A 20,091-nucleotide genomic window follows, 5' to 3' on the forward strand; every position below is an offset into this window, starting at 1 on the left:
CAAGAGCAGCTTTGTACTCACATTTCATTTGGTTTGCCATAGATTTGCAAACATTCATAATAGAACAACTCTGGAGCTAAGATGTGTTGTAAATAAATTCAAATGAGTATCCCTGGACCTAAAAAGTATTGTTCACGACAGCATTAGGGCAGAGTGGGCTGTAGTCAGGGCTACAGAACGTGTTCCTACCTGCTGCACAGCCAGAAATTATTGGTTGCTTCAGTAATTAACGATGGATATAAATACACTGATCACTAAGCCTCACAGAATCATTCACATTAGGAGTAAAACACTATCACATCTCTGCTACCTCCCGTGATAAATTGATGACCAAAAAAATGTTGGCCAGGAGGTAGTGTGCTGCCGTAAACACACTGCAGCACAATCTATCTTAGACGTCTGTACACATTTTTACCTGTAGTGGGTTACTGTGAGGTTTTTCCTGCTGCTTAACCTTTTGAACTTTAAAATTTATAGCATTTACTTTCACTAGTTTCTTAGATGAAGCAGTATAACATATGGACTAACAAGCACTGTTTATTTCTCCACAATCACCCTCTGTTCTCCAGGAAGAGACTTAGATACAAAAATGTTTCTAACCTCTTCCCAAAGATCAGATCAAGCTAAATTTAAAAGACTAATAGACATCGCTAATAAAACCAAGGCCTGAGCCTGTTGAGATTTGAAGGAACTCAGACATTGTTTGATTTCCCTAGCAACATAAGAATGAGTAACTGCTTCCTGTGTCTATAGAAAGCACTCCCCAGCACACTTGTTCTCCCTGGAGGGCCCTGATCTGTGTTCTTAGTAACAGCATCCAGGGATCCCAAACCCAGTTCAGGGTGGGGGTCTGGGGCAGAACATGCAAATAAGTCAAGCAGGCCACTTGGAGCTCGAGCTCAGGGGATCAGGATGCTCTCTCCTCGCCTCAAGGGCCACTGATTCTGAACCTCATTCATTTAGTGCTATGCATGGTTGCTGGCCTGGTGTTTCCAGAATTTCAGTTATTTAAGAGATGCTCCCTATCCCAATTTTTAAATGCCAGATAATATTTTTAGTGCCATGCCAGCCAAATAAAACACCTGTGGGGTGAAGCAGTCCACAGGCTACCACTTAGGAATGCTGACCACAGCTCGTTCTTGCCGTCAAGTGTGAAACAAAGCGTGTACCTTCCTAAACTTGCCCAGGGATGTATACATGGGATCACAATACCCAGTGTGGTCTTGGCTGGTGTAGCTCAGTGGATTGAGCACCGGCCCGTGAACCAAAGGTTCGATTCCCCATCAGGGCACATGCCTGGGAATTGCAGGCTGAGAGGCAACCCATCGATGTTTCTCTCACACATTGTTGTTTCTCTACCTCCTTTCCACTCTCTCTAAAAGTATATAAATAAAGTCTTAAAAGATATATCCAGTTGTCTATGTGAGGGTTTTTTTAAGTGGCAAACCAAAAGCCCTGTTATGTGAGACCTCTTTCTTTTCAACAAGAGCATAAAGCAATTCAATATATGCCGTCTTTAAAATATAAATTCTAGCCTAAGCCAAGGAGCTCAGTTGGTTAGAGGGTCGTCTCAACATGCCAAGGCTGCAGGTTCCATCTCCGGTCAGGGCGCATACAAGAACCAACCAGTGAATGCACCGTAAGTGGGACAACAAATCAATCAGTCTCTCTGCCTCTCTAAAATCAATAAGTAAAAACATACAATTTTTTTTCAGCCTAGTGTCCTGTAACTTCACAGCTGAAGCCTTAAATTCACGTTTCAAATTGGTTTGCTCTGTTAGCACAGTCACTTGGCAGAAGCTGCCGAGGAGATGAAACTGGACTTGAGTGCCCATCTTTTGTTGAGTAAAGTATGGTTTTGTCGTCTGCCCAGTCCCCTTTGCCCAGGTCATGTTGGGTGGTTTTTTTCCAGGATTTTAAAGTAGCCATTTGAGTAATGCTCTCAGGACAATAACCTTAATAGTATTTCCTACTAGTAGACCTGTTACACCAGCTTCATCCTATCGGAACTGCTACTGCCCCGTCAGACATTACCTCATCACTGCTCCCACACAAGTCTGGGACTCTCTCATTTTATTATCTGGTTAATTTTAAATTCCTCAAACCCATTTACTGAGGGCCTAATAAAGGTTACTTGCACTAGGCATGATTCTGCAGGGAAAATTAAAAAGACCTGGCACCTCTTCCTTCAAAGTGTGCTTTCTAGAATAGAAGGTAACTGGTATAATCAGCAGGGACATGGGGCAGCTTGCTTTGATGGTACATTCTGCTGCCTCTTTTAAAACACCAACCAACCTAGTTTGAGAACAGAGTGCTAACAACAGCTGGAACTGAAGCTTCTCCCCCCTTTTTGACATTAGAAAAGAACTACAGAGACATACAGTGTGCTTCCCCCCACCCCTACCCTTTGCAGTAGAGAAAGGCGAGGGTCCCTTCATGACACAGTACAGCGCAGGCAGGAGTTAGGATATATTGGCACTCTAGCCTCACGTGCTTGTATGGGCTTTTAGCCAGGACTGTGCACCAGGGAGGTCAAGGATGGACTTCCACTTGCCTTACAACAAAATCATAGTATCTTGTACAAGAGATATCATCTGGGTGACCATGATCCTCTGAGACCAGCTCATCCTAATGAGCCAACTTCCTGCAAGAGCAGGAAGAGTTAATAGGAACCACAGACAGAGATGCAGAGGCAGTGGCAAGAAGGCAGAACAAATGCAGGCAATGGGCACAAACCACAAGTGAGCCTGTAAGGCAGCTTTAATGGAGCCTGCTTACTACTCGTGTGTCTTCGCCCATCAGTTCTTAGGGGACTAAATAAGACCCACTAGCCTGAGGTGGTAATTTAGTGGGGAGTGAGTTTTCCTTCTGCCTTCTGCTGCTTAGTGGGTTTCTCCTCACTGATTTCAGCTCTGGGCAGATCTGGGAGATGTAAAAGTTTTAGTTCTTCCTGCTTTGCATCAGGTTATTCTCCCACTTACTGCTGAAGAGAAGCAGAGCTTCCTCGAGCTATGGAGGAGGTTTCCACTGTTGTCTGCTCAACTGTAATGCTTTCTTGGAGGTGGAGGGCGGTTCTTAATGGTCTTACACTTGGGAATGTGCCGCTCAGCCACCTTGGGAGCAAAGTGACGGCTACAGTGAGGACACTGAATATAGTCTGGATTTTCTGCAGGTGGGATGGGAGGCAAGTCTGAGGCGTTTCCACCTTTGGCAATGACCTGCTGGACCTCTCGAGCCTGGCGGAGGGTACGGATGAAAGATTCATGCTTCTGTCTCCAGCTGCTCTTCTGGGGAGGTTCAGCCTGTAAGTAGAAGGAAGACTGATCATTCAACTTGGTGAATGATCATACAACTCATCTCCTGAGTCTTCACTAGAATGAGAGTAAGGAAATAAAAGGGGTGCTAATCCGCAAGGTCAAAGAGAACAGGAAAGGACCTACAGTGAAAACTGACTTGCCTGAGTGGAGACATGTAAACTAAGGGCCTGCAAAGGGAGGTGAGTCCTGAGAGGCAAGCCATTTCCCCAGCAGAGACAGGAAGAGCCTCGGTGCTCAGAAGTTCCGGGCCCCCAGGGCAGCTACCCCACCTTGCCCCCCCCAACCCTCAGTACCCTCACAGGACAATGGGGGCTTATTCTCTGGAGAAACTCAACCGGGCAGGGGTCAGACTCAGGAAATCCAGGCACAGGGAAGGAAAGGGTTCATCTTGGGGCTGAAAATAGGGATTAATTGCAAGTATATAAGATGAAATGTGGAAGTGTTAGCTTCCTTCCCTAGCTTGGCTCCCAGGTTACCAGGCACATGGGCACTTCTTAGAGGAGACTGAAGGGTTTTCAGGAGGCACTGAACAGGCAACGGAAAAGCCATGGGACACTGACTCTGGAGGACTCCAGTTAAGGGGCTCACTATTTGAAAACCCTGATGTGACCGTCTTTAGTCAAAAAGCCCCACTTAAGCTTAAATATAAATGGGCAGCCAGGTATTAACAGATATTTGAGTAAGTTCCAACAAGAGAGAGACCAGCCCTGGCTGGTGTAGCTCAGTGGATTAAGCACGGGCCTGTGAACCAAAGGATGGTGGTTCAATTCCCAGTCAGAGCACATGCCTGGGTTACAGGGCAGTTCCCAGCAGGGGACCCACATACATTGATATTTCTCTCCCTCTCTCCTTCCCTGACTCTCCCTCTCTCCCTCTTTCCCTTCCCCTCTAAAGATAAATAAATAAAACCTTTAAAAAAGATAGAGACCAAAACAAGTACATGAGCCAACACACACACTTAGGAAACAAGGTAGGCAGCAGAAGAAAACATTGTTTTAAATTTATTTTTAGACAGAGGGGAAGGGAGGGAGAAAGAGCAGGAGAGAAAAACGGATCGTTGGCTCTTGCACATCCCCCACCCAACCCAGGACCTGGCCCACAACCCAGGCATGTGCCCTGTCCAGGAATCGAAATAGCAACCTTTGACTTCTCAGGATGTTGCCCAACTCACTGAGCCATTACCATTCAGGGCACAATTTAGTTTTATGTTAACCAAAAATAAAGTTCTTTACCTTTAAGGTGTTTACACTGTAAATGGAAAAGAATTCCAAACTTAATTGTGTTTCATGTTTTTATTTAGAAAGTATACCAAAATTGAGCCCTTGCTGGTGTAGCTCAGTGGATTGAGCGCAGGTCTGCAAACCAAAGGATCCCCGGTTTGATTCCCAGTTGCCACCAGGTCCCCAGTTGGGGGCGCCCAAGAAACCACACATTGATGTTTCCCTTTCTCCTTCCCTTCCCCTCTCTCTAAAAATAAATAAAATATTTTTTAAAATTGTGTTTTTAAAAAAAGGAAGTATACCAAAACTGAGCCAATCTTGAAAACACAGATGTGGTTACAGGAGTGATAACAGATTTTAATCTTGGGAAAACTGAGCCAATCTTGAAAACACAGATGTGGTTACAGGAGTGATAACAGATTTTAATCTTGGGATGTGGCCAAGCATATTGCAAAGTGAAAGTAATTCTCTCAAACTAGTGAAATAGATAATAGTTTTTTTGATTTTTAAAAAATGTTCCATAGTAAATGTTTATTATTTTTATAATCAAAAGGACATATATTTTTAAGTCTAGATTTTGGAGTCGTACCAATCCAGATTTATATGCTGACTCTGCTATTTAAAGCTGTTGATGTGCATCTCAAGCACATCAGAGGTTAAGCAAATTCACCTCTGTGAGACTGGACTTTTGAATTGATAAGAGATAATGAAATCTCACATGGTTGTGGTAAGGGCCATATGAAAAGCTCCCATCACAGTAATCATCAATAAATGTTTTCACTTTCTCCCTTTATGACACTTGACATTTTTCTTTAAAAAAAAAAGGAAAAAAACCTTATGAAGAATAACAGGCCCTTGCAATGATCCCTGCCCAAAGTCAAATCTATAAGGCCCTCATTACCTTGACTGAGGCTGGTCCCTTCCAGTTCAAGTATTGTTCTAGTTCTGTGCCCTTGGCCCGGGCCCTGGAGGAGTCGAACACTTTCCTCTTGGAACCCTGCATCCTGCTGCAGACACTGGAGTGCCTCTCTAGCCTGAGCAGGAGGAACTTGCGTCCACAGTGACTGCACTCGCCGAGCTCTGGCTCTTCGGTGGAATAGCTGGAGCCCACGGAGTCTGGTGCCCTAGACAAGTTTGAGTTGCTGGGGCACCCTGGCAAAGCACTGCCTGGCACCTGCGCAGGCTGAGAAAACTTCTCTTTCACCCGCTCTGAGACTCGGTCTCGGATTTTGTTATTGCTTGCCACTAGTCTTTCCCTTTTGAGCGTCTGTATCCCATAATCAGAGAACAAGAATGGACTAGAATTTTCGTGAGACCGTCCCCAAGTTTCAACCTCTCCATTGTCTCTAGCGAAGGCCTCCTTAGGCTCATATTCCTGGGAGAAGACCGGTTTGTGCAGAGCGATACTGTTACCTTGAACTCTCCTCCTGGGGAGTGTCGGTCTTTGTACCTCTCTTTTTTCATTTTCCTCAGTCTGTTCCTTTTCTTTCTGGATCCTTCTGAGTTCCTCCTCCGTCTTCTTCAGTTTTTCCCTCAGGAGGGTCTCTTTTCTTCGGATTTCCTCCTCTAAACTCTCCCCTGCAGCTTCTAGTCTTTGGATCTGCATCCACTCAGTCCTCTTGGGGTTTGCCATGGCCTTCTCCACCTGCGTGGCAGCAACAGTACTGACTATAGATGAGTTTGCCCAGTTCCTCAAACCAGAGCTGCTGCGTGAAAACTCCCATTGCTCAGGGGGCCTTGGAGAAACATCCTGGTCCCAATCCATGCCACTCTCACCTGTACTTCGAGACTTCCGATGGAAGACAGGTTTCAGCGGGTATGCCCGGTCCACCCCAACTCGCTTCTTTGTAAAGGGGATGGATTCCTGGTTATTGGCTTTGGGATACCGGGATTGAGGGCCTGATGAGTAAAAGAAACCCTGTGCTTGACTCTGGAGATTGTTTCTTGGATCTAGCTGCCCGGTTCCGGCACAGTGCGGACAGAAGTAGCTCTGGGCTTTGGTGCAGGTGTGCCATCGGGACTGAGTGTGCAGATTACCCAGCGCTGGCTCTTTGTTGCTCAAAAGCTTCTCCTGGGAATTGCTCCTCAGGTGCCCCATGGAGGACAGCAGGGAAGAGTCCGTTTTTTCGTAGTGGTTAGTTGAGTGGAACTCTGGAGCTTCTGTTTCTTTATATGGCAGCATAATGCCCACAGGCAGAGGTGGCGCCAAATGGAGACCAGCCATTCAGGGCCTGGACTGAAGCCTAGGGGGGATTTAAACCAGATATAAGTGAGAAGTTTGTCTGAGATTCCCCCTGGGTGCTAAGGCAAACTATTCCTACATTTGTCCTACCTACATTTTCCTTTAAACTTAAAAAAAAAATGTTTATTTATTTATTTATTTTTAGAGAACGGGGAAGGAGAAAGAGGGAGAGAAACATCAATGTGTGGTTGCCTCTCACATGGCCCTCACTGGGGACCTGGCTGGAAACCTAGGCATGTGCCCTGACTGGGAATCGAACCGGCGACCCTATGATTCACAGCCCGCGCGCTACCCACTGAGGTACAGGAACCAGGGCTCCTTTAAACTTTTTAGGGACAGTGGTGCTGGGTCTGCTAGAACTTTCTTTCAATATGCATTCGGTGAGTGCTTATTAGGTCCTGTGAGCGCTTGTTAGTTCCTGAGGTTAGAAAACCGAACGTGACACAGGTGCTCCTGCCTAAACCCGTACCAGCCTCCTCTGTACACAGTGATGCTGCTCCCACACGCAGTACACCCTGTAACAGGTGGAAGGAGCTACTGAAAAGAGCTACTGGATTGAAAGTCAGGTTTTAGTCTTGCGACACAGGACAAGCAACTTGCCCTTGCTGGCTCCAGTTTTTTTCCCATAAACCGAGGGGTTCGCTCAGAGTTACATAACAGTAATTTAGGGATATTAGGACTCGAAGATCATTTTACAGGTGAGAAAATTGTGGCCCAGACGTTAAGCGCCTGGCACACAGAGCTCTCAGGGCTTCCCGCCTGCTGGATCCATGCTTGACTCCCAGGAGTAAAGAGGCCGCCCAGGGCCTGCAGCAGGTGCTGGCTGTCAGGCCCTCACCCAAGGAGTAGGAAGGAGTCCCCGTCGCAAGACTGCAGGTTTGTAACTTGACAAGCGGGGACCAGCTGACCTGCCTGCCAAGCGTTTTGGATCCGGAACACGGAAGTCACATTCTGTCTTGGAGGGTCAGCCGGGGGCGCCCCCAGTGGGGACTCCGCTTTGGAGACAAACCTTCACTCTTTCGTCCACCGGGCCCTTGGGAGTTCGAGGTGCTGACCCCATGACTCCCTGCCCTTCCGCATACCTGAGGATCTCAGGGTCAAGTGCTCAGGACTTAGTTTTCCGGACCAAACCCCCTTTACTCAACCGACGGCCGCGCAGGCGCTCTTAGCTGGTCCCTGTTATTCCCGTTGCCTGGAAACGGGAGCGCATGCGTGCCCAGCCCTGTCTTTCTCCGCGAATGCCCCTAGCTGGGGCGCAGAGGGTGGAGGAGGTGGTGGAATCACGCACTGGCCGAGTCCTAACGCGAATGGGAGCGGCCCGGCAGGGGCTTAAACTGAGGTCGGCTTAAGTGTCACTTGACCTGGAATCCCGCCAACTGTGCAGCTCCGGCCAACCTCGCCCTTGGGGAAGGCTTTTCTGGGGCTCCATCAAAGAACTTGTGTTTTTCTGAGAACGACGTCCTGAGACCTGGGGCATGTCCTTCTCCGGCGGAGAAAGGAGCCTCTTAGCTGTGCCCCGGAGTCATTGTGTCGCAGGACGCGGAGGTCCGCCCACTTAGCGGGAGTGGGCCTGCTGATAGCCTTTCTTGGCAGCTTGGTACGGGCCCCAGGTATGGCTATATATTATCTCTCCGTGCTTTTTCTCGCCTGTGGTTTGAACTTCGAGGTCAGATTTTAACAACTTGGCGAGGTTTTGCTACGCAGTGTCTTTCTGGGGTAGTTTTGTAGCCAATCTAATTATTTTGACTTAGTGTTTTATTCTCACGTGGTTACTCTGTCCGTCTCTTAGGGCCCTAGAATGACTCAACCAAATGTAATGCTAATAAAGTTAACTATCAGATGGAAAATAATCAGTGTAACCTGGTTTCGACACTAAATGATATTCTATGACTTGTTAACATCAGAAGAGGTTATTTCCCCCATGCTTTAGTTCATTTGTGTAAGCTGTTTGGAACAAGCAATTGGTTATTTTCCCCATAACTACTCAAAAGATTCATGCACACGGCAAATAATATAGACAGCAGTAGTTGGTGTTAATACTTCAACATCTCATATTACAGCTTTTACATATAACAAAGAAACCCTTGGTGAGTCCTCCAGAGCATTTTTTAAAATTCCTTGTTTTCTTTCCTAGTTGACTCTCTCCTGCCTGTTCTAATATTATGGGAGTTCCAGACATTTCCCACTGTTAAGGTTCCAATTACCTCAGCAATCGCCTGCCTGTCATCAACTCCCTTCCAGCCTGGCAGAATTTCCTAGGGTGCCTCCCTCCATCTTGACTTCCTTCCTTTCTTCTTGTTTTTTTAAAATTAATTAATTAATGTATTTATTCAGTCCTCACCCGAGGACATTTTTTTTCGTTGTTTGTTTATTTGGGGGGCGGGGGGATCACTGATGTGAGAGAAGTATTGATGGACTGCCTCTTCTTGCATACCAGAAGGTGGGTCGAACTTGCAACCTGGGTACCTGCCCTGACCCACAATCTAACCTGCCACCTTTTGGCGTACAGGGTGACACTCAGCCAACTGATCCACACCAGCCAGGGCCCTTCCTTCTTGTTTTCGAGGAGGAAGAATCTTTCCCTTTCCATGAGTTCCAATCTTGAACTAGTCCCTTTCAGGAATGGACTTCACCTTGTTAACTTCAAGTTGTATCTATCAACATATTCCTTCTCTTTGGTTTTAAAATACAGGGGTGGGCAAAAGTGAGTTTACAGTTGTGAGTACGCAAAACAGTTTATTCCTGTTATTTACTAATTGTTGTATTATTTATTTGTATTACAACTGTGTAATACAAATATTATTTGTATTACAATATTATTTATTTGTATTACAAGTTGCCAGCTCAAATGCTGGAAAATTTTTAGTTTCAGGTAAGAGCTAATAAGCTTAGTGACCAATGCAGGTAAAAAGCTGTTGATTCAGGAACTGAAGGTGTGACCCACCCTGACTCCAGGAGACCGTAAGCAATCCCACCTTTGTGCCTCAGGAGGACTGCAATTCAAAACGCTATCTGAGCCATTATGCTCCAGGGTGAGGTGAGCACAGCCCAGGGCACAGAGGAAAGAACCCTACAGCTTTGTATCTGATTAACTTTTTCCCTGAATTCCAACCCCCATACCTATACTTTTCTTCTCCTTATAAAAAGGGCCGGTTTAAAATGGAATCGAAGATGGTCTGTCAGGGTACGAACTCCTGTCTTCTCAGGTCACTGACCACCTGAATAAAGTGCTGGTGAAGATTCAATCCCTGCCTCTGCGTATTGGGTCTGGTAGGTGACAGGCAGCATCCACGCCAGCTTTTCCAGCTTCAAACCTACTTTCGCCCACTCCTGTGTGTGTTAGTTCCCCTACAAACAAACCTTGTTTCCCTTGACCTGCCACCTCTTATCTTAGGGTCCCATTCATTACTCTTCTTCTCCAAAAGAATTTTTGGTAGAAGACTTTTTGTGTGTTGCCCCCCACTTCCTCAACTCGTCCTCACTCTCCAGTGCATTGTGGTGGGCTTCCGCTCTTCTCACGTTACTTAACTGCCAGGCTACGGGTGACCCCCCAATGACCAAAGACAAACGTTGCTGCTTCTTCAACTTACTTATTTGATTGTATTGATCTTTCATTCTCTGGAACTGTCTTCTCATTTGTTCCTCTGCCTTCTTGGTTTCTTCTGTCATGTCCTTGCCCTGTCTTCTTCCAGGTCTCTGTCATTTGTCTTTTCTTCCCTGGCTCCCATCCCAAGTTTAAGTGTTCTCCTGAGCCCTCTTATTTCTCATGTATGTGCAGGTCCAGACATTCTCTTCCTTAATGGTCTCAACAAAACGCTGAAATTTCAGGTGTCACCTGTGTTTAAATAATATCCAGCTTCTCTCTCTCTCAATTACAGACTCAAATTTTCAGCTTCCACTTTAGTTCCTCAGGAACCTCAAACTCAGTACGACAGAAAACAAACTGGTCCCCATTCTCCCAGTCCACTTCTCCAGTATTCCCTCTCATGGTGAAAGCATCAGTCACCTTCTGTTCCTCCTTCCTGTCACCCTTTCCCAGAGCCTGGTAAGCAGGCTCTGTGGAATTTACTCTGCAAAGCCTCATGTACGACTCTTCCTTTACAGTTCTAGGTGAGTTCTTCCTCCTCTTTGGGATGGCACGCATCCCTGTCCTAACTGCTATTCTTGTCGTCAACGTCTGCTGTCCAAGTGTTACAGAACACAGGTCCAAGGGACCAAGGTGGGGGCAATTATACTATTACCAACAGGACCCCCACTAGGTTTCATTGTCTACCGCCTTAGGAAAGATATCTCTCAATGCCAGAGATTTGTGAAAAGGAAAGGATATGTTTATTTAAAGCTATATAGACTTAAAGTAGTGACCTAATGTCTTCATTACAATATCAAAGTCCTCCTGTGAACCACAGGATCATGGTTCAATTCCCAGTCAGGGCACATCCCTGGGTTGCAGGCCAGTTCCCAGCAGGGGACTCATGAGAGGCAACCATACATTGATATTTCTCTCCCTCTCTCCTTCCCTTCCTCTCTAAAGATAAATAAATAAAATCTTTAAATTAAAAAAATATATATCAAAGTCCTTTCTGGATACCCACAGATACCCATGGTGCTTCCTCCTCCCTTTGCTCCAATTTGGGGTACTGTATCAGGAAAAGAAGTAGGCATTCGTGACTCAGGTTGCTGACACCATCAGCTGTGTCGCCATCCAGGCAGGATCTCTAATTAATCCAAAGCCATGTGGCACCTTCTCATGACCTCCTGGCAAGAAGAGTTCTTTCCCCCTTCTTCCAGGCAAAGTCTCTGCTGCTTCCCAGGCTACCTGACCAAAGGGAGCACCCCAAAGCTGCATGGTCCCCACTCTGGTGAAAACCACACGGTTCTTCTCTCCACCAAAGCTGTGGGGAGCTAGGATTGCCACTCTGCCAAAGCGGAGTGGTGGTTCTCTGCTAAAGCTGCATGGTGATTCTCTCCACCCAAGCCACGTGGTTTTCTCTTCTCACATGGCTGCGGGGGGTCTGCACTCCAGCGAAACCGCATGGATCTCTCCATGGCAAAGCTGCAGGAAGTGGGGGTTGCCGCTCTTCCTCTGTACCCCTATTTCTGATTCCTCCTACCAGGAGTTACACCTGCCAGCATTCGCATATTATTCCAAGTTTACTGGGCTGCCATCATGAGTCTGGGCAGGTGTGTCCCCGTATCATGGAGCCAATATTCTCCAAGCTCTCACGCAGGCGCTGTTATCTGGGGGACCTGCCCCCAGTTACATCTTGTGGGGGAAGTCCCTTATCATCACCCCCTGGCTCAAAGCTGAGACACAGCTATTTAACATATCTATGCAGCCAGTTAAAGGTTACAGGTATGTTAAATGACCATGCCATGGATTACCTGCAAAGCTGTTGCTATACAAAATAGGTCTGCAAGTTCTTGCTCCATGTGTCCTTTCCCCCTACTCATACCTGAGGGGGAAGGGGTGAGGACATCTTACATGTTTTTCTAATGTTTCCTGGATACCCTGAGTTCTGGGTTCCATTCCAAATCCCTATTTGCCCCCCCCTCTTGGCTGCACCCTGTATCACAAGCCCATCCTTTATGCTGCTGCCAAAGTAATTATCCCGAATATGCCGGAACCTATCATTTTCCTACCTAGTGGCTTCTACTTCATCTATAGAATAAAGTTTTGAGATGTGCAATTTTAATCTGGTATTTCAACCTTTAGCCTACCTTTGAAGCCCTTCCTCTCCAGTGGATTTCAACCCTAGCTGTGTATTTCAGAATTATCTGAAAAGCAATTTTGGGGGATGAGACCTGGGTATCAGCCTTTTTAAAAGCTCCCCCAGCCCTGGCTGGTGTCGTTCAGTGGATTGAGCACAGGCCTGTGAAGCAAGGGGCCGCCGTTTCGATTCCCAGTCAGGGCACATGCTTGGGTTGCAAGCCAGGTCCCCAGTGTGGGATGCATGAGAGGCAACCACACATTAATGTTTCTCTCCCACTCTTTCTCCTTCCCGTCCCCTCTCTCTAAAAATAAATAAATAAAACATTTTAACAACAACAACAAAAAAACTCCCCCAATGTTCACCCAGGATTGAGAACCCCTGGTCTAGCTACATCTGACTACTTGTACTTTCTTACCTCAGTGGTACTGCCTTCTCCCAAGGTCCACAGACTGGGGGGGTAGGGGGTGGGTAGAACATAGCATTTATGGGAGTGGACTCTGTACTTAGACTGCTTGCAACTAAATCCTAGCTCCATCACTTACTGCTTGTGGTTGGATAATAGGCTGTTTCCTCCAAGAATGTTTTCCCAGTCTTCCCACTCAGAGTGGGTCTCTTTGCTCCTTTGTGCTCTTGTGACAGTTTCTGTTCTGGTTATAACTCAGGGCTGGCTCATGATTAACTCTCAATGGATGTTCATGGAGTTGAACTAGTATGTTGTGCATTGTATTGTCATTACTTGCATGCATATTCCTTGCACTACATTTTAAACTCTTTAAGGACAAAGATTATATATCATTCATTTTTATATATCCTATAATGTCCCACACATAGTACACATTCAATCAGTTTTTAATTCTATAGAGAAGCTAGTTTTAAGTGAATTTTAGAGAAAGAAAGAAAATCAGCCATGTACTCTGTTTAGCATTATTTCCAAATATTGCCAAACATAGCATGCAATCCAGGTTCCCACCCCTATGCTAACACTAAGATTATGTGATTCTCCAGGATCCAGGGCCTCACTGGATCTAATGAAATGATTGATCATTTCATTAGATCCACGGCTTCCATTGCAGAGCCATCCCCCCTTGCCAAGTCTGCCAACCTATCATATTCACATAGGCATCTTATATTTGAAGGGGTGAAATGTATACAAGCAGTCCAAAGGTAGACTCTGGTGGGCAGCTTCCAGTAGCATAGAAGGAGAAACAGTCACCACTAGGACCTCTAATACATGTACCTCCTCTGCCCCCAGTTCCCGACTTAGGCATGACTTAAAATTTGAGAACTGAAAGAAAAAGTCAGGGAAGAAAGGCTGCATGTGTCCTATTGAGTTTCTTTATGATGCTTAATGTTTATTGTCTGCCTCCCATCTCCAGAATTTAAGCTCCCCCAGGAATCCTTTTTGTTCACTAATATATTGGCATGTCAACTACCTAGAACTGTGCCTGACACAGAAGACTCTCAGTAAATATTGAATGATTGAATTTATCTCAAGTGTTTCTTCGTCATGCCCTGCTTCCCAAGAGAAAATGAGAAAGGGAACATACAGAAGACCAGTCCGAGCTGACACCCTGGACAGATCCCCAACGTTAGGCTCTCGAGCAATCCCGGAAAAAAAAAAACAAAAAACGGGTCCTTGAAATCCCACCCTGTGGGCGGTCTCTGGGCCACGCACCCCAACCCTGATTGGTTGGGGGATGTGATAGGCATGCGAGACAGCGAAGGAGGTGCTACGCTCTGAGCTTCCGGACGCGGCGGTTAGGGCCGGGGGAATCCGTGCAGTGGTGGTTGCCGGCGATTTCTCGTGGTCTGGGCAGAAGGACCAGGAGGGTGAGCCAGGGCCCAGGCCCCGGGTGTGCCCATCAGTTCGATTAGCCTTAAATGTTAGTAAAGGGGGATTCTGGGGGGGAGCATGTGGAAGCGAGGTTCGTGGGAAGAAGGAAGGGATGGAGAGGGAGCAGGATCAGTGTGGAAAGGTCATTGGAGAAAAAGGTAATTGTTCCCACAGAGGTCTCTGGGCAATTTTGACCTGAAGTTCCCTTGCCCAGGCGTCTTTCCGTTACGTCGCACACCTGCGCCGACACGTAACCGCTTACCCAGTCTGAAGTTCCGGGACCTTCAGGTCAGGGAGAGGTGGGAAGTGTGGGTGTGGCTCTTTCTGCTTCAGGATGGAAGTCCTGGAATAGGATAATGAGTCCTGTTTCTTTTTCTCGTTTCCCGTTTTCTGACAGATTTGAGCAGGAATATGGCAGAAGGGGACACCCTGATATCAGTGGATTATGAAATTTTTGGGAAGGTGCAAGGGGTGTTTTTCCGCAAGTACACCCAGGTATGTGGCCTACAGGCTTTTGGGACGTGCAGAGGTTATGTGCGTGGAAACGAGGGGCATGTCCCGACCAAGTGCATTAGGAGAAGCTGGCTATTTAGTAGCTGCATGGCAAAGGCGGTTTGCAGAGCAGTGGGTATGAAAAATGCTTTGCAACCGGTAAAATACAATGTAAACGAAGGCTCACCTGCTTTTTAAAATTTTTTCTCCACTTAAGTACCTAGACACATGCTCATGAGTTTCTCTCCTCCGAAGGGCATTAGAGGTCTTCCCCAGTTCCCCCTGTTGTGACATCATTAAACCAATCACAATTCTTGTAGGAAAGTTAAAGCTGACCCAGGAGATGGCATTTAGATGAACTCGTGACATTTACGTAATAGCTTCTGTGGCTGCTGCATTTTCCTCAGACCTCTTTCACGTTCCCCATCCCCCACTTAATTCATTTCTACTCATTTTGGCATTGAAAGAAGAATTGTCTTTTCCAGTTGAAGCTCTTTTAATGAAAATACTTAAGCCATTCCAGGATAAGTAATAGTAGCACCGAACATGGAATCTGCTGTCCTCACTAGAGTATTACAGAGTAATTGGGAGGACAAACCACTCACAGCTACTACCTCTGCCTCAATGTCATTAATCTCCCCTTAGCGTGCACACAGAAATGCAATCTCCATTTCCCTTCTGTCTTTGGGGGCGGGCCGTATCTGGCTTTTGCCTGCCCAATGTGTCTCCAACCCCAAAGATAATGAGTCAAGACTGTAGAACTTTCCAAGGGTCACATTCCTGGGACTGTAGTACTTAAAATTCAGCCTGGATCTCTGAAATATGAATGTTAAATGCCACTGCCTCTTTTTCCAATTACTTGCAAATCATCCCCCCTGTTTCACACTTACATAAGATATTTCACACTCATATAATGGTTTTAAAAAAAAGAATTGTTGAAAATCATAGCAAAAGAGCTATGTTCCAGTTCACTTTGCTACCATTTATGCAGGGTAAGTTTCTGTGATATAGTAAATGGAGGTGTCGGCTTCAAAGATTAATTAAAGTCATTGAGGTCAAAGGACTACCATTCCCCACCCCCACCCCAGTTTAGAGACAATAAAAGAATGCAGAAAAACAAATATTGATTTGGAAAACTTCAAGGAAAGTGCCATCTTTTCCCCCCTTAATTAGACTTGTTGCTTATTCTTTACCACTTATAATCACTTAAATATATATATATGTTCTAACACTTGTTTTGTTTTGCTAAAGTCTGCATGTTGATATCACCTAGCCTCTTTTTTTAAAGATTTTATTTATTTATCTTTAGAGGGGAAGGGAAGGAGAGGAGGAGAGAAATATTAATGTATGGTTGCTTCTAGTGAGTCCCCTGCTGGGAACTGGGGACTCACATATCCATACCCACATACCCATCAGCACTTAAACCCCTTAGCCCTTTAGACCCTGGCAGTCACTAACCTCATTTATGCCTCTATTGATCTGTCTTTTCTGGACATTTAATGTCAGTGGAATCATAAGAATACGTGGTCTTTTGTGTTTGGTTTCTTTTCTTATCATAATTATTTCAAGGTTCATTCATATTGTAGCATATCAGTACTTCTTTTTTATGGCTGAATAATATTTCATGTATGGATATAATGCATTTTATGTATCCCTTCATTAATTGACGGGCATTTAGGTTGTTTTCGATTTTTTGGCTGTGATGAATAATGATGCTGTGGACATTTATGTACTTGTTTTTATGCAGACATTATTTCCAGTTCCCTTGGGTGTATATACCAAGGAGTAGCTTGCTAGGTCAAATAGTAGTTCTATGTAGAACTTTTTGAAGAATGGCAAACCTATTTTCCAAAGCAGCTGCATCATTTTACATTCCCACTAATGATGTGTAAGAACTTCAGTTCTCCAGATCCTTGCCAATGGTTATTACGCATCTCTTTCATTAGAGCCATCCTAGTGTGTGTGAAGTGGTATCTCATTGCGGTTTTTCTCATTGTGGTAAAACATACATAAAGAATAATTTACCATTTTAACCATTTTAAAAAATATGTACATATTTTAAGATTTTTATTTATTTATCTTTAGAGGGGAAGGGAAGGAGAGAGGGAGAGAAATATCAATGTATGGTTGCCTCTCATGAGTCCCCTGCTGGGAAGTGGCCTGCAACCCAGGCACGTGCCCTGACTGGGAATCGAACCCTGATCCTTTGGTTCGCAGGCCCACGCTCAATCCACTGAGCTACGCCAGCCAGGGCTTTAACCATTTTTAGTACACAGTTTAGTGACTTCGTGACCATCACCAATCACCACCCTCCTTCCAGAGAACTCTGCTTGAAACTCTGTACCCATCCAGCAAGAACTGGTTCCCGCCAGCCCCTGGCAGTCCCTGTTCTACTCTCTGTCTGTGACTACTTTAGGTTCCTCACATAAGTGGACTCACACAGTATTTGTCCTTTTGTGACTGCCTTATTTCACTAGCCTGATGTCCTCAGGGCTATCCATATTGTGGCATGTGTCTGAATTTCCTTCTGAAGGCTGAATAGTATTCCAGCGTATGTATATATTCTCAGTGTGGTTTTGTTTGCCTCCCTGTAATGACGAATGGTGTTGAACATCTTTTCATGTGCTTATTAGCACATGAAAAAAGATACTGTGTATCTTCTTTGAAGAAGTGTCTATTCAAATTCTTTGCCCGTTTTTTTTTAGTTGAATTATTATTGTTGAATTGTAAAACTTTTTTTAAAGAGTATATTTATTTATTTTTAGAGGGAGAGGAGGGGAGGGAGAAAGAGGGAGGGAAACATCAATGGGTTGCCTCTCACGTGCACCCTGACTGGGGACTGAACCTACAACCCAGGCTTGTGCCCTATCCGGGAATCGAACCCTCAACCTTTTGGTTTATGGGACAGTGTTCCAACCAACTGAGCCACATCTGCCAGGGCAAGTTTGTTGATCTTTTTAAAGAACCAACTTTTGGTTTCATTGACTTTCTGTTTTCTAGTCTTTATTTTATTAACTCCTACTCTAATTGTATTATTTCCTTCTTTCTGATTTTTGGTCTTGGTTTGCTCTTATTTTTCTAGTTTTCTAAGGTAAGAGTCTAGGTTATTGATTTAAGGGGGCTTTCTTTTTAGATTGAGAATAGAGTTGGTGAATATATTCCTTAAAATGTTTCCAAAATAAGGTTTTGAGAGTGAATTAGGTCTTTGGAATTTTCTTAAGAAAAAAATGCTATTTATTGTTTAGACAGATATTCAAAACTGAAAACAAATTAGCAACACTATGCCATCATTTAAAACGTAGGAACAGCATTGAGCACACAAATAAAACCTATAGGAAATTCCCATTCTCAACACCAATGTTGGAAGTGTTTTATTCACGTTCAGGAGTTCAGCTATATCGCATCGCAATTTAAAGACTTATTTGACTGTTACAACCTCGGGCTCAAAACTCAATACAACCAGTTTTATAGCTGGTTACCATATAATGTAACTCTGAGGATTAGGGCTGGCCAACTTCCCTAGGTTAATCTGAAGCAAAAGAGTGCAGTTGTTATATGAAGTCAGTTGGCTGTGGAGTTTTCCTCAAAATCCAGTCTCTGCATTTTTTTATGTTGACATCTTCTGCATTTAATGCATGCTGTAGGTACCTCCTATTTTTCTTCATTCCTTAATTTCCTCTGTGTCTCATAAATTGTTATTTGCAGTCTCTTTTGTTCATTATGCATTATGTCTTTGCTTTGAACATAAGATTTGATGGATACTTCAGTTCCTCACCAAACGTGGTTTTGCCACGCATAACATTTTCTTTGGCCGACTCCAGCAGTTCCCCACAATTACTAGGTCACTACTCTGGCATTAGGGTATGCGACCATGTAAACTCCATTTTCTTTTGGAATCCAGTCCCTTCTATTTAGATATATTACTTTAACAATAACTTTTATAATATCCTTACTTGGAAACTTTACAAAAATGAAATTACCTCTTAAAACATTGGTACCTTTCCAAATGTTTGGCGATGCCACAGTTTAATGGCTTAAAGGAAAAAATACTGGAAAGGCTAAGAAAAGAGCCACTATGATGATTAGGTGATCTTCATAAACTTACTCAACTTTAACGACATGATTATTTAGACAGAAGAAAAGACAGTAAAGTGCAAACCTAATAGTTATGTGATCTCATGACACTGTGGTTTTTCAGAGGCTGATCACCAGTTGCTTTTTCCTTCTCTAGGAGAATGATGGAAAGTGGGTTTTGGATGCAACATAAAGACAGTGAGTTAGACAGTTTCTCTACTGGGAGAACAATGGAATGAGTTGCCCAGGAAATTGTGAAATACTTTCTAATGATCTTTCAAGATATAATGGACCCTTATTCATCTGGATTTGTTTAGGTGTGGCCCTGGTTAAAGACAAAGAGAAGGATCAGATAACTTCATGCTTTTTCTATTTAATATACCCAATAGATTCTTGATTAGGAGAAGGGAAAATGTACAAGATATAACCCAGTATTCTAACAACATTTAGCCTTAGGGAATCACTTTGAAAGCATTTGATTTGGTCTTAAGTCATTACTACTACATAGTGAAAAAATTCTGTGCCTGGGTTTTATAGGGTAGAAGGAAATGAAGTGAAGTGGCCAACACTTTATATTAAAATCAGCAACAAGATTCTTCTTGCCATTCTGTTTTGACTGTTCTGGACAATATCAGATTAGTTTCAGTGGCTTGATTGTAAACCAAGATTCTGGCAACAGATTATAGTCTCATTTTGTTTTGTTTAATCTCACTGGATTTCTCTCTCTCTTTTTTTTTCTCTTTTCCCTTAGGCTGAGGGTAAAAAGCTGGGATTGGTAGGATGGGTCCAGAACACTGACCAGGGTACAGTGCAAGGCCAACTGCAAGGTCCCATCTCCAAAGTGCGTCACATGCAGGAATGGCTTAAAACAAGAGGAAGTCCCAAATCACACATCGACAGAGCAGACTTCAACAATGAGAAAGTCATCTTAAAGTTAGATTATTCAGATTTCCAAATCATAAAATAATGGCCTGAATTTAAATTTTCCAGGAGAAACTCAGTCGTTTTGTTCTTATTGTTAATAGAGATAGAATTATTCTGAGTTCAATATTAGAATTTTTCAGTAAGTTATTTTAGTATTAGACACTCCAGTATTACTGTATATGATATGTATGATGGAAGGGAGGATTATAACTGTACACAATTCTAATAAAAACACATCAGATCCATCTGTGTAAGGTGAACTTCATTTGGGGCAATA

General features: G+C 44.3%; 2 protein-coding genes across 7 annotated transcripts; one reads left to right on the forward strand and one right to left on the reverse strand.

Annotated features, from left to right (window-relative positions):
- Positions 1–1,914: 1,914 nt before the first annotated feature.
- On the reverse strand, positions 1,915–7,961 carry ZC2HC1C (zinc finger C2HC-type containing 1C). Of its 2 annotated transcripts, none has more exons than XM_037031464.1 (3): positions 7,862–7,961; positions 5,439–6,780; positions 1,915–3,302 (listed from the first exon to the last, which is right to left on the reverse strand). In XM_037031464.1, exons 2-3 carry the CDS (start codon positions 6,759–6,761, stop codon positions 3,039–3,041), a joined length of 1,587 nt encoding a protein of 528 aa, XP_036887359.1. In that variant the 5' UTR covers positions 6,762–6,780; positions 7,862–7,961; the 3' UTR covers positions 1,915–3,038. The 2 variants fall into 2 exon arrangements, with proteins under 2 accessions (XP_036887359.1, XP_036887357.1); XM_037031462.1 differs by having other exon boundaries at positions 7,688–7,961.
- Positions 7,962–8,058: 97 nt separating this feature from the next.
- On the forward strand, positions 8,059–20,059 carry ACYP1 (acylphosphatase 1). 5 transcript variants are annotated; one of them, XM_037031467.1, is made up of 4 exons: positions 14,127–14,373; positions 14,539–14,612; positions 14,722–14,819; positions 19,642–20,059. In XM_037031467.1, exons 3-4 carry the CDS (start codon positions 14,736–14,738, stop codon positions 19,855–19,857), a joined length of 300 nt encoding a protein of 99 aa, XP_036887362.1. In that variant the 5' UTR covers positions 14,127–14,373; positions 14,539–14,612; positions 14,722–14,735; the 3' UTR covers positions 19,858–20,059. The 5 variants fall into 5 exon arrangements, with proteins under 5 accessions (XP_036887363.1, XP_036887362.1, XP_036887364.1 ...); XM_037031468.1 differs by lacking the exons at positions 14,127–14,373; positions 14,539–14,612 and adding an exon at positions 8,059–8,389; XM_037031469.1 differs by lacking the exon at positions 14,539–14,612 and having other exon boundaries at positions 14,127–14,320.
- Positions 20,060–20,091: the final 32 nt, after the last annotated feature.

This window comes from Sturnira hondurensis, unplaced genomic scaffold (genome assembly GCF_014824575.4).
Source record: "Sturnira hondurensis isolate 20B ecotype Veracruz unplaced genomic scaffold, ASM1482457v3 Scaffold0021143, whole genome shotgun sequence".
Lineage (NCBI taxonomy): Eukaryota > Metazoa > Chordata > Mammalia > Chiroptera > Phyllostomidae > Sturnira > Sturnira hondurensis.

Coding starts and splice junctions, on each gene's coding strand:
- ACYP1 (XM_037031465.1), top strand. CDS start 14,437: ATGGAGAGGGAGCAGGATCAGTGTGGAAAGGTCATTGGAGAAAAAG. Junction 14,483..14,721: donor AAAGGTCATTGGAGAAAAAG/GTAATTGTTCCC, acceptor GTTTTCTGACAG/ATTTGAGCAGGAATATGGCA. Junction 14,820..19,641: donor TTTTCCGCAAGTACACCCAG/GTATGTGGCCTA, acceptor CTTTTCCCTTAG/GCTGAGGGTAAAAAGCTGGG.
- ZC2HC1C (XM_037031464.1), bottom strand. CDS start 6,761: ATGGCTGGTCTCCATTTGGCGCCACCTCTGCCTGTGGGCATTATGCTG. Junction 3,303..5,438: donor AGGGACCAGCCTCAGTCAAG/GTAATGAGGGCC, acceptor TTCTACTTACAG/GCTGAACCTCCCCAGAAGAG.